At 38.4% G+C, this 17,158-nt stretch overlaps 1 protein-coding gene across 2 annotated transcripts; it reads left to right on the top strand.

Annotated features, from left to right (window-relative positions):
- The first annotated feature begins 311 nt into the window (after positions 1-311).
- Positions 312-17,136, top strand: npy1r (neuropeptide Y receptor Y1). 2 transcript variants are annotated; one of them, XM_027174576.2, is made up of 3 exons: positions 312-782; positions 7,421-8,237; positions 14,746-17,136. In XM_027174576.2, exons 2-3 carry the CDS (start codon positions 7,521-7,523, stop codon positions 15,148-15,150), a joined length of 1,122 nt encoding a protein of 373 aa, XP_027030377.1. In that variant the 5' UTR covers positions 312-782; positions 7,421-7,520; the 3' UTR covers positions 15,151-17,136. The 2 variants fall into 2 exon arrangements, with proteins under 2 accessions (XP_027030377.1, XP_047671599.1); XM_047815643.1 differs by lacking the exon at positions 312-782 and adding an exon at positions 2,012-2,337.
- The last annotated feature ends 22 nt before the right edge of the window (positions 17,137-17,158 follow it).

Raw genomic sequence — 17,158 nt, 5'->3', positions numbered from 1 at the left:
AGAGCAACAGACAATTGTATATCTCCAGGTGCAAGGCACATGATAAGATGGCCAGTAAGTGTACATTATAGGTATGTTACTCTGGTATAAACAGTGTCCCTGTGTACATGCTCACACTCTTTGTATATCTCATCCCCATTCTCATGAGTCTATGTCTAAGCTGACTCAAAATCCAGGATCCAGCACATGCAGGGAAAATCAGGGCATCCATTTATCCATGCAAGCACATGGGACGCATCTTCTGGCTTGCATTCAGAGACCCCTTATGCCACGACTCACCAGTCTGTCCCATGTACGACCTCATCTGCCACGGGGCGCATTAACACATGCACGCGGACATCCATGTATGCGCACACACGCTTGGACGCACAGGAACCAACGCATCAACTCATGTCCCCGCTGAGACACGCGCATGAGACATACAGTACACACACACACACACACACACACACACACACACACACACACACACACACACACACACACACACACACACACACACACACACACACACACACACACACACACACACACACACACACACACAAGATGAGAGGGAGAGCGAGATAGAGAGATTTGACATTCTGAGCACTGAAGAGGTTTTGAGGAGGATGCTTGAGCGTGATGCCTTCGTGACCGCGCGCACACGAGCGTGCGTGTATGTGTTTGTGTGTGTGTGTCACCCTGACCGTGTCTGTGGGTTGACCGAACCTAGTGGGTTGTAGAAAGTGTTGCCAGCAGTGTGTAAGCTCTCGGATTGCACTGAATGCATAAAAACAAAGGTAAGTCGCAAAAATCAGAATGCACTATCACTTTGTTTTCTCTCTCAATCTTCTGCTTTCTTGATGTAAAGATAAAGGGCTGAAGTCTGACGCCGAAAGGTTTAAAGGCTGAACGCGTTCACACAAGGACGCCAAATATTCCGGATATTTCCTTATTTCATTATATATCCCTCGTTGCGCGCGGGATTTCTTTGAAAGGTGTATTTAAGGGTTTATTTGTTTGCATTTTATTCTTTAATAAAAACGATCACTTGTAGGAAATGTTGCAGGGAATCACTCGGTATATCTAAGGACTGGAATTGTGGCAGTTCTGCAGTGGATAAAGTGCGCACCGGCTGTACTTTGACCTGTTTGTGCGTGGACGCGTTAAAAAAGGGCGCATCTGTGATATGGACAACCAATAGTTTCATGCAGTTTTGCTAAAATAAATGCATCCGTATGTGCAAAGCTGATACAGGGATATCCTTGAAGATATGAAGCTGTAATTGTTCTAAATATTGACCCTGGGAGGGGTGATTACATACGCATCCAACAAGTGTCTTATTTATTTTTTCCCAGTTTAAATTAATATTTGTGCAGGAATAACAACAAATAAAAGAAAATTCAAATGTTAGACACAATGTTTATTACATTATGGCAAAAATCCTAATTAAACCCATTACATTTTGAATTCAAATTGTGACTCAAGGTACAAAAAGGAGGTGAATATGTACGTAGTTCTTCTTTGGATAATATCGTACTTACTTTCTTATCTAAAGGCAGTTTATGGAAAGAGACATGATGGAGTTTCTCCTCTGGTTCATCAACATCAGGTTCCACTCCTTTCAGTAACAGGAACAGGAATTTGAAGCTACAGAGAGCACAAAGCCTCACTTAAACTTCACAACTGAAGATCTGATCAAGATCTTACAATCTTTATACAAACTGTCCAGTGTATAGCAGCATACATTAAAAAATCATCTTGAAATTATACATATCACTGTAAATCACTAGGATTGAATATTTCTCTAAGCTGGTCTCTCTAAGAAATACAATGTGATGGACACACACACACACACACACACACACACACACACACACACACACACACACACACACACACACACACACACACACACACACACACACACTTGAAGCAGAGGGTGATTATAGCTAAGCCAGGAAAAATCCATAGCCTCTAAGAGCACAGCTAAAAGTGAGGCTTTGAATGAGACCTACTGTATTTGCTCTAGCATCAGCTCTCTACAGCTCCTTCCATAGCTTCCTACAACCAATCATCTGTTTTCTCACTTAATCATTCTCTCTCTTCCATTGTCGCTCTTATTCTTGCCTGTATTCATTATCTCAGTCTTGCCCTTTCATCCTTCTGTCCTTAGACGTCTTTGTCTCTAATCGGTGACTCAGAGGTTGCTGGTGTGTCTCGATCTTCAGCATTTTCTTGTCTGGTTATGTACTTTTTGATCTGAAACATATTGTTTTTTATATCATTCTCTTTTGCCTGATATGCTTCTGGATATTAAGAGCCTAACTATAACCGGTGATACAAATTACCAAGGTAATTGCCGATTTTTCAAAATACCGCTGGTCATTGTCTTTGTCAGGGAATGAACATTATTTGTAATTAAGCTTATTAAGTGTATATTTATATTTGGACATATATATTTTATATTTATATTTTATATTTTTTATGAATATAAAATTATATTTTATATTCATAACTGCATAATGTGTTTCACAACTGAACGTAAACATTGAAAGCATTGTTTCTGCAGTGGACACTGATTCTGTTCCACTGTTGGTTGTATAAACTGTACCGTAATTAAGGATTTGATTATTTATACCACAGCGCTGTTGAATTTGCGATTCTTGTTTTCTGAACATGAAAGCGTTTAGGGCAGTAGAGTTTCATGAACAGTCCCTCCAGGATTTATTGATTTTTCAACAGCAGAAATGAGCAGAAAATCAACCAAACTCCATGAGTTTTTAAAAAATGACCAGAGATTTTCTGCAGATTTTGTCCAAGACATGGTTGTGACATTATAACGCGTTCAGCCACAGCGATATTCGATTCGTGTGTGTTGAACATGAATACATAATTGAAAAGCTATCATAGATGCAGATTTTGTCTACCACACAGCCTCAAAGCATAATAGATCCACCCCATGCAAAACACATCGCATGGTGTTATATTCTATTAATCACTGCACCTTTTTATTTCCTTTAAACATATTTTTAGTGATTGTGGCCAAAGAGCCCACATCCCTTGCTTCTAAAATGCATATGTCTTATCAAGATATGTTTTTTTAATACATCATAAATTCACTTTGGTGAAGAAATGAAGTGATTTTATTCTGATGAGTCTTCTATCCTGTGACAGCTAAACCATCATATAGGTCCTTTTTTTTGCTTTCATGGATTTCTAGACCTGTCCTTGACTTCAGCAGTTCCCCTTCATTAGGTAAAGATCTTTGGGTCTGTTGAAATTGAGAGCTGAAAAGCCTTAAAAATCCTTTTTATATCCTCTACTTTGTAGGTATCTATTAGATTGATTTTCAGACCCTCAGTCACCTGCTTAGAGGAACCCAATGGTTGAGTTTGGTTTATCGTGAGGTTTGAAGAGTTAGAGAATGTATTATGGTCTGGAAATGTTATCAGCTGGCAAATAAATTAAGGCCTAACAAGATAATTAAGTTCTGTGAGACGGATAGGCACATAACTTCCCCTAATAACTATTTTACTTTTTCCTTGTTTGTTGTTCCTTATATATAAATTAACCGAGCATTCACGTTTACAAAATCATATTAAACTAGAACTTGACAGATAAATTCTCAGTTCAGTGGCATTAAATGAAGAGTAAAGTGTGTTATGTAATATAAAATGCACTATATTACATAAATTATTTGCCTGACTGATCTGAGGCAGTATTTCTCAGATGGTTATTAGGTGTCAAATGTAGTTGGAGGTTCACTGCTGTGAACCAGTTGCCTAGCTGGAAGCTTCCTGATGATTCATGATGAGGGAACGAAAGATTAATAAAGGAAGAATGTAGCAGGTCACATCACTGACTTTTTCTTGCTTGTAAGACAACAGTGAACTATTTTTGGGCCTGTGTGTTATTCTGGGAGAAGGTCCTGCCTTTATTCGATCCACTTATGTCACATGCGTCAAAATAAATCGAGTCGCAGACTGGAAAATAAATCTTTTGAGTTTTATTACAAACAAAATAAATGTAGTCTTCAAAAGAAAATTATGCATACATCAAAAAACGGAAACAAAGTTGGCACTGCCTTCGCGTCTTCATGATAATTCAAACTATGTACTGTACAGCTCCATGTTCAATGTGACTCATGCGATGTCTGGCAAAGTTTGTGAACATTAACTGTTAATTTCAACAAACAGTGAAGCATGTGACAGGTAATACAAGCTACAAAGTAGGCCATATGTCAGCCTCGAAGTTTCATAGTAGCTTATAAAATACAGCAAATATTAGCACAAATTTATTTTATTAGTAATAAATCATTTAGTTCTCTCTTCGTCTCTCTCTCTCCCTCCCAGTCTGTGTTGTGGGGTGTGTGTGCGCCTGTCTCTGTCTCTGTCTCTCACACTCCTGCACCTACACAAACACGATTGACTGCTGAATGATCGGCATCGATGCTATGGCGATGATTCAGATGCGGTTGTTTAAGTTCATCCCTAACAGTCCAAAATCATTTCAATATTCTGCTTGACATCTTCGAGTCTCATTCTAACATGACATTTAATGACTTTGATTGAAAGAGCTTTCAATTACATTAATAGTTGGTCACTCTTAAGGTCACTTTGTAGAACACTACTGTTTAGGGACCATCCTTTGAAGAGAGCGCAGGCTTCTTGGCGTTTCAGACGATGCTAATGGCAGACTTGGAGACAAGAATTTGTCAGTTTGACCATCTCCTGACTGAAAAGCATGAACATGCGTGAAATGGAAGTGAAAAAGTGACAGATAGGAAAGTGATGGAATTACAGAGCTGAAAGATTTGTCGCTGTTACGGTTTTTTAAAACCTAGATAACACGATTCATTTCCTGATTTGGCTTCTCATGAGTATGAATGACTAATTAGGAAAATAAAATGTAATAATATCTTATACTTACCTACTGGCCCACACTATATCAACTTTTCCCAAATTTTCCACTCTCAACGACAAGAGTTGGAGCCCCTACAGTAACTAATAAGTTTAACCTTATTTAAACTATACATGGCTTCTGTCCATCACACAAAGTTGCTTATTTCATTAAATATTGTATGAAATAATGATGGTGCTTAAACAAAGGACCATTTCAAATGAGCAATTTGTGATTTCTATTATAACACTAATAAACTAAAACCAAAATTAGTACTAAGATTCTAGCATCAGAGACACTGCTGTGTTACATAGTATTGCACTCTTTCATAATATTATTACATAATTTTTACACTTGTCTTGGGTGATACGTGTAAATGGGACCTGTGGTACAATGTGATATCAGCAGGGTGAATTATGAAATTTCTGTGCAATATTACACACAAACTCATGGAGTATTGTTCTCATCAAATATATGTAATCGCTTTCTAAACATTAAAATAAAGGGAAAAAATGATAGAGGGTTAAAAGAAACTCAGGTAAAAGGGATAAAAAGTTTTCTACAGATGAAAAAAAAGCTTGGTTTCAGCAGTGATGGCAGTACCATTGTTTATAATTTTGGGATATTTCTATTTTTTCTCGTTCACTGCAGTTTAATGGTCCAAAACTAGTAGATTGAAAAAGAAATGGGGGTCACAGTGGCTTAGTGGTTAGCACGTTTGCCTCACACCTCCAGGGTTGGGGGTTCAAATCCCGTCTCCACCTTGTGTGTGTGGAGTTTGCATGTTCTCCCTGTGCCTCGGGGGTTTCCTCCCCCGGTCCAAAGACATGCATGGTAAGTTGATTGGCATCTCCGGAAAATTGTCCGTAGTGTGTGAGTGGTGGTGGTGTATCCTGCCTTGATGCCCGATGACGCCTGAGATAGGCACAGGCTCCCCGTGACCCGAGAAGTTCGGATAAGCAGTAGAGAATGAGTGAGTGAGTGAAAAAGACATGAAAGCAAGCATTTCCAGCATTTCTGATTTTTTCAGGAGCTGATGCCTCCAAGGGAACAAAATTCCAGACCCAAATGCAAGGATGGCATAACAAAGAGGGGATTTAAAAATAACAGAACTACAAACTGTCAGCAAAAAAAAACAAAAAAAAAAACAACAAAAGGCAAGAAACGCTAGGAACCGGGAACAGAAACACAGGAACACTGACACAGAAACAAAAACAACAGCAAACAAGAGACAACAGACCAAAGACAAGGAACATGTATACAGAGGAGGGAAGGGATTATGGATAGGGCTGGGCAAACACAGGTGATACACAAAACAAAAACTAAAGCACATGGCACATTCTCTGCAAGACTGCAAGAACTGCAAGAATGTCCCCCAGAAACATGAAACCTATAGCCCAAAAACAGGAGACAAAACTGGGAGGCAAAAGACAAGGACTCAGCAAAAAGACATACTGTACAGTGACATCCAGTTATGCAGAGGGTGGAACGGGCTAAGGTTCGAGTGAGGCAAACACAAGTGAATACACAAAATACAAACAAACAAAGAAATATGGCACAGACTGTGAAGAAAGGAAGTGTCCAATCCATCATGCAGGAGGGCTTAGGCATAATATTATTAGCTGTGCAGTCAGGAACTGCTTGTTGGCAGTGGCAGCTGAATAGCAATGCAGAATAAAAAGTAAAAACCATTATAGCACAATTCCGATATAACATTTTTTATGAATTGGTTGTCTAATGTCAATGCGATAAGCTGCTGCTCAAAGTGTTTAAAAGTCATTATCTGAGCACTGACTTCAAGAGAAAAAAAACAAAACAGAAAAAAGCAACCGAGTGAGACAACAAAGAAATCGTTACCCTAACAAGAGCAAAATTGCCTGTGATCTCTGGATGGGCTTTGAGGTTTACTCCCTCCAATATCAATCAAAGTGCCACTAGTAGGTGACTGGTGTCTGTGAATTGATGGGGTGGATTGGGCTTTCCTGTGAAGCAGTTAGAAAAGATATAATTGGTTGGCCTCACATAAGGAAGCATATCCCAGGTTGGTGTCTATCATATGATAGGTGAAGCCTATGGTAGGTTGGAATTGTTGTAGGGTAGGTTGGTAGGTTGGAATTGTTGTATTGATTTAATGTAATTCTGAATTAAACGATCAAAGGTGAAAAAAACTGAAAATGGAGTACCTGTAATGAGTGCCTAATGTATATCTCATGGAATCTGTCTGCTGGGTCCTAAAACCCAAAATCCAGGCATCCTAGAACTTTAGATTTTACAGGCTTTTCAAGTCCAGCTTCTGATTAACAATTAATTAATGACTATTCAGCTTCAGTAATAGAAGTAGATGACGGGAAGAAACACAGTCTGAAGCCTTCGTTCAAGTCATTGTGTTTTCTCTATAATGATACCATTGTTAAAGAATTTAAAGTTTGATCAGCAATAAATAATGTTTGCCCTTTTTTTAGACCCAGAAAATGTCTGATATACAAAAGAGTCTTTTGAATGTTTTGTTCATACCAGTTGTTTCCTTTTTTTACAGTGCCTATTGCTACATCTCAGAAGGTCAAAGCATGATCTTGACAAGAACCATCAGCTAAAACAAGCAGTTACGTTTAAATTAAAGTGAAGGAGCATACACAATGCCTTACCCTGATCTTCTCCCACCTGCCCCACCTCCTGCCATCCTAAACTGCTCCTCGCTCAACTGCACACTTGCAAACTTTTCAGCGTTTCATGGTGACGAGTGCCATGCTGACAAGCCCTTGTTTGTGACCCTTGCTGTAGCTTATTGTGCTATAGCCTTGCTGGGAGTGACTGGTAATTTGGCATTGATTGTTTTGATCTGGCGCCAACGCGAACTCTCCAATGCAACTAGTGTGCTTATTGCCAACCTGTCAGCATCTGACTTGCTGATGGCATTCGTCTGCCTGCCGTTCACATTTGCTTACACATTCATGGACCACTGGGCATTTGGTGGTGCCATGTGCAAGATCAACAGCCTAGCGCAATGCACCTCTGTCTCAGTCTCCATCTTTTCCCTTGTGCTCATTGCTGTTGAGCGCTACCAGCTGATCTTGCGACCGCGTGGCTGGAGACCCAGTGCATTCCATGCCTGCGTGGGTGTTGGCCTCACCTGGGGTCTGGCCCTACTCACTGCCATGCCCTTTTTAATCTTTTCCATTACCACTGACGCACCCTTGCAGCAGCTGCCTGCCTTTTTGCGTGAGCACTACCGAGGAAAGGTGGTGTGTATAGAGCAGTGGCCTTCACGTCAATTCAAGCTTGCTTACACAACCACCATGTTGCTGCTGCAGTATGTCGCGCCCCTCGCCTTCATCTTCATTTGCTACCTGAAGGTAAGGAGTGTCAGCTTTTCTCTAGATAGTACTTAGTAATGAGGCACTGAGCATATTATACCATGACATGGCATTACAGGCTTTAAGCAAGACATCAAAAGAAAGCTTTAGTGATGCAAGCAAGCAAGCAAAAGTAAAGATGTTCTCATTAAAACACAGGATGAAAGAATAAAGCATTTCTCTCTAAGCTGTTTTGTGCCACTTGAAATTAAACCCATGTGAGTTTTCAACAAGAATACAGAGCTGTGCAATGCTTTCAGCATGCTAACTAGAATGCAAACATAGTATAGACAAAATTGGTGAACTGACCTTCTATGTAATCTAGTAGAATATGGCTTTGGATGGAACTCAACCTGGAAAATATAATTAAAATGAAATAAATATATTAGACTTTTTTTGGTTTAATATATTTCTAGTGAATATATCTTCTTAGAATTTAAAAAATAATGTATTTTGACCAGTAAGATACACTATATGGCCAAAGTATGTAGACACCTTATTGTTACCCCATATGTGTTTCTTGAACATCCTGTTATAATAAGCTTTCTGTTAAGGCTTTCCAGTAGATTTTGGACTGTAGCTATGGGGATGTCACACTGGGAGGAGGAAGACAGACCCAGATACAGGATAGCTTCAAATAAATAGGGTTTAATAAATAATAATATGCTAAGCAGGAACAATGACAACAACTACACAGGAGCTGCCATCGACAATGTTAAATCGGAAATGTTAAATAGACATGAAGGAGGAGTAAACAAGGGTGGGGCAGACACGTGACAAAGAACATAAACAGAAGCACATGGCCAAAAGTCAGGGCTGAACCAGAACAGGGGATTTGTGGCCATTCATCTAAAAGAGTTTTACTGAGTCCAAGCTTTAAGTGGTCTGGGGTTCAGTTGCCATTCGAAAGGTGTTCAGTGGGGTTCAGGTCAGGGCACTTTGCAGGAAACCTGAGTTCATCCATTCCAGCCTTGGTATATCATGTCATTAAACCTCAGTTTTTGGACAGCAACATAACGGAACAGGTTTGGGCCACTTTTGAAAGGAAATTGTAATGCAACAGCACACAACAACATTCAATACATCTTTATGCTTTCAATATTGTTTGAAAAAAAGAACCACAGGTGTCTACAAACATTTGCCCATATGCATACTGTATATAAATAATTAAATAAACTGTGGTGTTGGGTTCTGCAGAGTAGTTGAGTAATTGGGCCATTTGTGAAAAAAAATCCTTAAGTGTGGTGACCGTATTGTGCAAAAGGATTGCAGCAATAACAGCGATAATGTGTTTCTCAGAGATGGTGCTCACAAAATCTACACATTACAGAATAAGCAATTATTTTAAGTAGAAACACCTGCGGTAATGACATAATCATCTGCATTATAGCTATAGAATACAAATATCTATCTCACTGAAGAAAAATAGCTCCAGTTCAATTTTGCTTGTTTTTTTGCCTGGAGATATATATATATATATATATATATATATATATATATATATATATATATATATATATATATATATATATATATATATATATATATATGTGTGTGTGTGTGTGTGTGTGTGTGTGTGTGTGTGTGTGTATTGTACGTATATTAGTATTATATTATTATTTTTTTAAGTTAATCATATTTTGGATTTTGATAGATGCTTGCAAATACATTTTTCAGTGCAGGTAGATAACCGGCATCTAACAGGCAGACGACTATAGACTAAAGTATATAAGTAAAAGCAAAATGCAATAAATTGTACCTAGATTTAAACCCCTAGGCTCAGATATAGAACCCTAGCTTGTATATGAGAGTTGCTGAAAAGTGAGTCACACCAAACAACAGCAGTTTGTTTAGCTTTGAATTCATCTACATGGATAAAAGAAAGTGATGTCTAGCTCTTTGCAGAAAATGGATGATTGCTTTCAGAGAATATGGTACACAGTTTAGACACAAGTGATTCACCTTATCAGCTAATTATGAAGCTCTTTATGAGCATGATGAGGTCTATTAGAACAAGGCAAACACCAAAAACTTGCCAAGCTTTGAGCTGCATGGGTAGTCAGCCCATCCCTGATCTAGACGTTGATATGGAGAAGGCACATCCTTAACTTTCACATACTTCCAAAAAAGTAAAAGAAAATGTTTTTCAAATTATGAAACACAAGGTTATTGAATTTTAACACCATTTTTAACACTTCTTTTTTGATAGTTCTTTACGCTTCCCTGACTGAGACTGTGTTTATTTCTCTATGTGCTACCCTGATATGATCAATGCAGTTATTTTGTATTTAACACGCTTGTAAAAAACATGCTCTCTTACGGAGCTACTTCGTCGAACCAGACGTTCTACCCCTGGTTGAAATCTTGTTGACCGGTTTGCACTCTGCCGGGGATTGATCTGCACGGTCAACCAGTGACTCATGGGATTGTTGTGGAAGGAGCCGCCAAAAGACTGTCAGGCCTTCTTTGAACCATTGTTGCGTCAGTCAGCTTTGGTCTGGTCTTTATTAGCAATCATTTGAAGACTTGACAGGAAGAAATTAGTGTTGGGTCTGTGCTGAACTCGAGTTTGCACTGACTCATTAGTTCCTCAGACGTAGAAATGAAAGTATTAACATTTACATTATTTACTGTCGAGTGTCACCCAAATGAGGATGAGATTCACTTCTGGTTTCTCTCATGGTTTCTTCCTCATATCCTCTCAGGGAGTTTTTCCTTTCCGCCCATCATCCGCTTGCTCATTAGAGATAGGGATAGATATTTATTTCTTCTATAGAATATTATATTTTTCTTCTGATTATATATATTTATTTCTTTTTTCTCTTTTCCGTTTCTATACTGCTGTAATGCTACTTTGAGACAATGGGATTTGTTAAAATTGCTATACAAATAAATTGAATTTGAATTAAAAAAGGAATTCAGTTATTGAAATAAACCCATTTAAAATTCACTGGTTACTTTAATGTGTTTAGATACTTTCTTAACACATGCTTTAAAATCTTACTGAAAAGACGTAAGTGTAATTTATTTAAAGCCTATCAAAAGCGGTGTGATTTTTTAGAGACAATCCATGACTCATCATCAATGTCCAGAGAGTGGGTCAAGGAATAGACAGGTAACACTATACATAGATTGATGATAATTATGCACAAGGGAAACAGGTGAGAATCCAAACCGGGGAATAAATTACACGGAACTTGGAGAACACAAATTCGGTTTAAAGAGATAGAAATTTGCTAAGACTTTTCAACTAGACAAAGACAAAACAGCATACAGGACTGTTTCTGATCATTTGGTGACACATAGTGGCCCTACAGGTCATATTGTTTTAATGTGTGTGTGTGTGTGTGTGTGTGTGTGTGTGTGTGTGTGTGTGTGTGTGTGTGTGTGTGTGTGTGCGTGTGTGCTTGTGTGTGTGTAAAATGAGTCAGCATCTGTGGATGGATTTGATTCGCATCGGTTATACTGACAGTAGATTTCCCAAAACCTTATGCTGTGACAATGACCTGACTTGGTATTTTAGCATGGGTGTGTTTCAGAGGCTTAGAAACGACTGAATGGAGGTTTATCAAGAATCCTCTCTGCCTCTTGTCGTTCTCATTTTCCTGCTTGATTAAAATATTTACCCCTCGAGAAGAAACACAGAAACACACTTCTGCGAAATTCCCCCATAGCAGCTGGAGTACATGCACATACCGGTCTCTCCAGAGCCCTTCATTTTATTTACATGCATGTTATAGAGGGCTTTGTGGGATAGATTGTTTGTTGCTGTCATTACTAACAGGCAGCATGCCCTGCCAAATGAGCTCAGAAAAACACATTACACATGCACGCAGAGAGAAAGACAAAGAGAGAGAGGGAGAGACTTAAGATTAGAGGGAATTGGGCCAAAGCTAGAGATGTAATAACTTTAGACTTTAGCTCAAAGGCTGTAATTATACTATGAGTGAGCAAAATGAGGAAAAAGCAAGACAGATGAAGAGTGATGCTTTTAGGAGCACAGGCCCATTTTGTGCAGGTGTCAAAGAAATAATAGACAAATGCAGGATTGTTAATGTGTAGACTTCATTTCACCAGCTAGGCACCAGGTTTTTTTTGTTAATGGTGCTGGTGGGATTTAAACGAAAGCATCTGCACTTACTACAATAATAATTAGCCATATTTAATGTGTTAGCTGGAGGATAGCAGATATTCAGCCCCAAGTCATTTACATTTGTCTTCAATTCAGTTTTGCTTTACACTTAATTAACCACAAGCTGGGAAAAGACAAACCCTATTCCTTCTGAATCTAAATTACAGCACAAAAGCTAATATGGCAAAATATGCTTCTCTCTTGAGTTTATTGTGGATGAGTTGAAGCTTAAAGTCCCAAACACGGCTTTCATAAAAGCCGCTGTGGGATTTTAAGCAGCATTCGTCCAGGCGCTAATGGATAATCTTAACCACTCAGCTTCCTCTGCTCTCTCGTTTAGAAAAACTGATATTTATATGACATAAAAAAGTAAAATCAGCCGCAAACTATATATTATTTGCTACAGGTGGGTGACTAATATAGTGCCTACGTTGGTGGGTAATTTGCTGCTTACTACAGAATATATCATATTATATATTTCAGACAATCCACAAGTGGCTAGTCAGTGGTGTAGTGGTCCACCTTAAAAGTCCACCTTAAAACAGAAGACGTTTATGTTAGTGAGTGTCTGTAGTACTGAAGTCCATGGAGGACATTGCTAGTGCAGATACAACAATGTATAATAGAAAAGGGAAAAATATTGTGGTTGACAGTGGCTCTAGGCATTAGTACAGGCATCTGACATGAATCATAGTCGAATGATCTACCTTGCTGGGAAATGTAGTTTAGGAAACCTGTACAGGTGGTACAGTTTGTCATATTAATAATATTTATCTGCCTCTGGAAACTTCGCAGTCCACTAAAGATTATGTCAGACCTGATAATGACTTTGGACGTTTTTTATCCGTTTCTAAAGGCTAAGGACATTCTAGGTCTAGACATTTTGTGCTGTTGATTTCCATTTATCTTTACAAGCACTAGAGGCAACACACCAAGCAGTGAGAACAGATCAAGTCTTACACAATTAACTCCAACTACCATGAAAACTATGACTCATTAGAAGGACCTACTAGGCCATGTCACAATGTTTTACACGCTCGTTATACAGCCACAGCAGTGACATCAGCGTCTGCCATCATGTGTTAAAACTCTCCACAATCCTGTCTTTTAAATGACCCAATTATAGTGACCATGAACCATGCAGAACTGCACCCCAACACCCCAAAATTCCCTAATCTAACCATATTTAACCACAGCCAAGAGAAAGATCATAAGAGATTAAAATTGGGAATAAGATACCGAGCCACTCACACACTCTCTCTTTCTCTCTCTTTCTCTATCTCACATACACACATAAACACACATTACTACACTATGACAATTCAGAATGGTTACATTCCTGTGTGTCCAGAAGAAAATTCGTGAAAAGGATAAGGCCTGTTAATAAATACTGTTATCTGTAAGTCTTGCTTCGTCATCACTTGACTTAGAGAGAGCCACCGCCAAACAAATTGACTGAAGACAATTGATTCAGTCATTCTGAGATCCGGGAATTGGACGGAGAGACTGACGAAGCAAGAGCGGAGGAGGATAGAGAGAGACGCTCATTAATACACACAAACACACACACAGAGCCTGAATATCAGCATTCGATGTGTCAGATGTGTGAGTTTCCCCTTTTCTGTAATCATCCACCCGGAGCAACTTGAATTATCAAGCCTTGTAATTACCACATGATCTTGTTGACTTAGATTTTTTGTCCAACGAGTTTAATGACTTGTTATTTTGTTGTCACTTTGGGTTCTTATATTAATCACAACGAGTACCATGCAGCAACAGATCAGCTTTTAAAATGGTAGCACCAGTTGTTATGTCTTAGCTCATTAGCTAGCCAAACTGTTCCGTAATTGTGATCCGTAGCTGCATTCTGAACTTCTCATTAATATGGTGCAGAACCAACACCAACCAACAAATTAACACCTGAACAATTTGGTGCATGATTAATGATTAACAATTCAAGGTTCAAGGTTCGTTATTAGTCACATGTATATTGCATGTGTGTGATGTAATGTCATAAAATGGTTTTCCTTAGTTCCTCATCCCACAGTGCAACAATGAAAAAATAGAATCTAAGAAAAAATGTATATATTATAATAAATATACATATTATTATACATATTATCCATAATATAATTAACATATTGTAAAATATAGTAGTTTGTAGAGAATGTACTGGAATGTACACATTTCATACAGAACTATAGACTCAAGTGCCCTCTTCAGTAGCCCGATTGCCTGATGGTAGATAGAAACGAAATGATCGTAACAATTATATATTATATCTTCATCTTTCCTCTCTCCCTCATCTATCTTCCATCTCCCTGTCTTTCTCCCTTTCTATGACTTTCACTCTCATTCTCACATCCTTCCTCTCAGATCTACGTTCGTCTGAGGCAGCGGAGGAGCGTGATGGAGCGAATGCGTGAGAACAAATACCGCAGCCACGAGACAAAGCGCATCAACGTCATGCTGTTTTCCATCGTGGTGGCGTTCGCTATCTGCTGGCTGCCGCTCAACGTCTTCAACGCCGTCTCTGACTGGAACCACGAAGCCACCATGAACTGCACCCACAATCCCCTGTTCTTGCTGTGCCATCTCACTGCCATGTGCTCCATCTGCATCAACCCCATCTTCTACGGCTTCCTGAATCGCAACTTCCAGCGTGACCTGCAGTCCTTCCGGCTGTGCAAAAGGCTTTCTACAAGAGAGGAAGAATACGACACCGTCGCCATGTCTACCATCCATAGCGACCTTTCCAAGACGTCTCTGAAACTTATCTAGGAGATATCAAGGAGATGCACTTGAGGCGTAGGTATGGTGCTTACGTCATTCAGGTGCTTAAGCCCTGAAGGGTCTAATCAACTATGACCACGTAATCAGCAAGATCTACAAAAAAGAAGTGTTTGCTGAAATATGGAGGCATTGAAAGAGCACAAAGGTTCACTGGTACATCTTAGAACTTTAAATAAGTTGTTTACGCCTTCTAGTTCTTTTTGTCTCTGAAAACAAATGGGAAATTCAAGATAAAAAACACTACTAGAAGACTGAATTTATGGTGTTGGACCTCCTATAAAAAACATTGGTTTGAATATTTGAATTGGTTTGTATGAACATTCCAAATATAGGAGTGGATTTAAATCTGAACAAGAACATGTCTGTTGAGTTTTTTGCAGACTATACATTAATTTACATGGAATTTTATATTTCTTTTTTTTTTTTAAATACCAATATTGCTTTATCCAAATTCACCAACAGTTACCATAGAGCAGCACTTTTGTTATTCACTCATGAATGTTACTGGTTTGTATTTATTGATTACACTTATAATCAATTTAGACTAAAAAATATGTTAGATTTAGAAAGACAGATGATTGTGAAAAAGAGCCAAACAGAAAAAAAAACAGTCGTACTTTGTATTTGTCTGTTGTGACCAACTATGAATGTAGATGCCAGGAGTTTGGTATTGTAATTGCTTAGAATAGTGATGATAACATTATTTAGAGCTTTGAGGTTCAAAGTAATTTAATATTCTGGAGTTATTCATTTGTGTAATCATGCAGCTTACAGAGATGTTTTATACACATTCACTTATAATATTAACTAATACTGTACATAGAGAACTCTACTTTGCTCTTTAAACAGCTTTAGTTCTTCATGGCATTTGGTCTATAATGAAATAAATAATAAACATTCATACAGCGGCTCTCAAATCCAAAAGGTGCTCCATTGGGTTCAGATTTAATGGCACTGTCATGTTCATGGAACCAGTTTGTGTAATGAGGCTGCTGACTTGGAATGCTGATCGGAAGGTGGTGTGTTCATATCTTATCATCGCCAAGCTGCTACTACTGCGCCCTTGAGCGAGGCCCTACTTAGTTGAATCATTAGAGATGTTCTGGATCTGCCAAATGCCATGAATGTAAATATAAATATTTGAAAAGACTTGTCATTTGAGACATGGTGCATTATTATTCTGGAAAAAGCTAAGATGATAAAGATGCTGTAACACTTAAACGAAACACGGTTGGTATACAGGCCCAATATATGCCAGGAGAACATTCCTCACCAGTCTGAACTATTAATACAAGGCAGGTCAGGTTGTTGGATTAAGTCTGATCACACCAGGTGTTTTTGAGTCTCTTTGCCAGCAGATGTGGAACCTTCTACTGTTTTAGCCCTTAAAACTCTTGTTTACTGTTCTGAGATGCTTTTCTGCTCACCACGGTTGTAAAGAGTAGTTATTTGAGTTACTACCCTGACAGCTTTCTTGTCATTTTGACCTAATCTAACTTTTCTCCTCAGACCTCTCTCATCAACGAAGCATTTCTCTCTCAAGCAGCTTCTGCTCATTGGATGTTTTTTGGCACCTTTCTGTCTAAAGAAAGTACTATAACAAAATTCCAGGAAATCAGCAGTTCAATCTGGCACCAACAATACATTTTTCCCTCTTCTGGTATTTGATACGAACGTGAACTAATGCCACATTATTAATTGCATTAATTAGCAGGTCTACTTAATTAGGTGAGTACGTCTTATGTAGAAGCATATTCAGGTAACCAGAAATCTAGTGAACTTAGATTCAAATATTATTTATTTAAGAAGAGTCTAAAACAATACCAATAATCTGTGGATTTCAGGCTTGTAAGGAATAATGTAAGTATTTATACATATATGTATTGTACATATGGTGTATTTTGTTGCGTGTATTGTCTTTATTTTTCTATTTGTTTTGTCTTTTATAAATGATTAAATAGAGTTACTTGGTTACTTGGCACCAATTATTTAAAAA

This window comes from Tachysurus fulvidraco, chromosome 7 (genome assembly GCF_022655615.1).
Source record: "Tachysurus fulvidraco isolate hzauxx_2018 chromosome 7, HZAU_PFXX_2.0, whole genome shotgun sequence".
Classification (NCBI taxonomy): domain Eukaryota; kingdom Metazoa; phylum Chordata; class Actinopteri; order Siluriformes; family Bagridae; genus Tachysurus; species Tachysurus fulvidraco.
Note: the sequence above shows the minus strand (reverse complement) of the source record. Positions and strands in the feature narration are given on the sequence as shown.

What these genes read in the sequence shown, in the direction of transcription:
- npy1r (XM_027174576.2), top strand. Translation starts at nt 7,521, where the DNA reads ATGCCTTACCCTGATCTTCTCCCACCTGCCCCACCTCCTGCCATCCTA. An exon ending in TCTTCATTTGCTACCTGAAG is followed by an intron (nt 8,238 to 14,745) that starts GTAAGGAGTGTC and finishes CCTTCCTCTCAG; the next exon opens with ATCTACGTTCGTCTGAGGCA.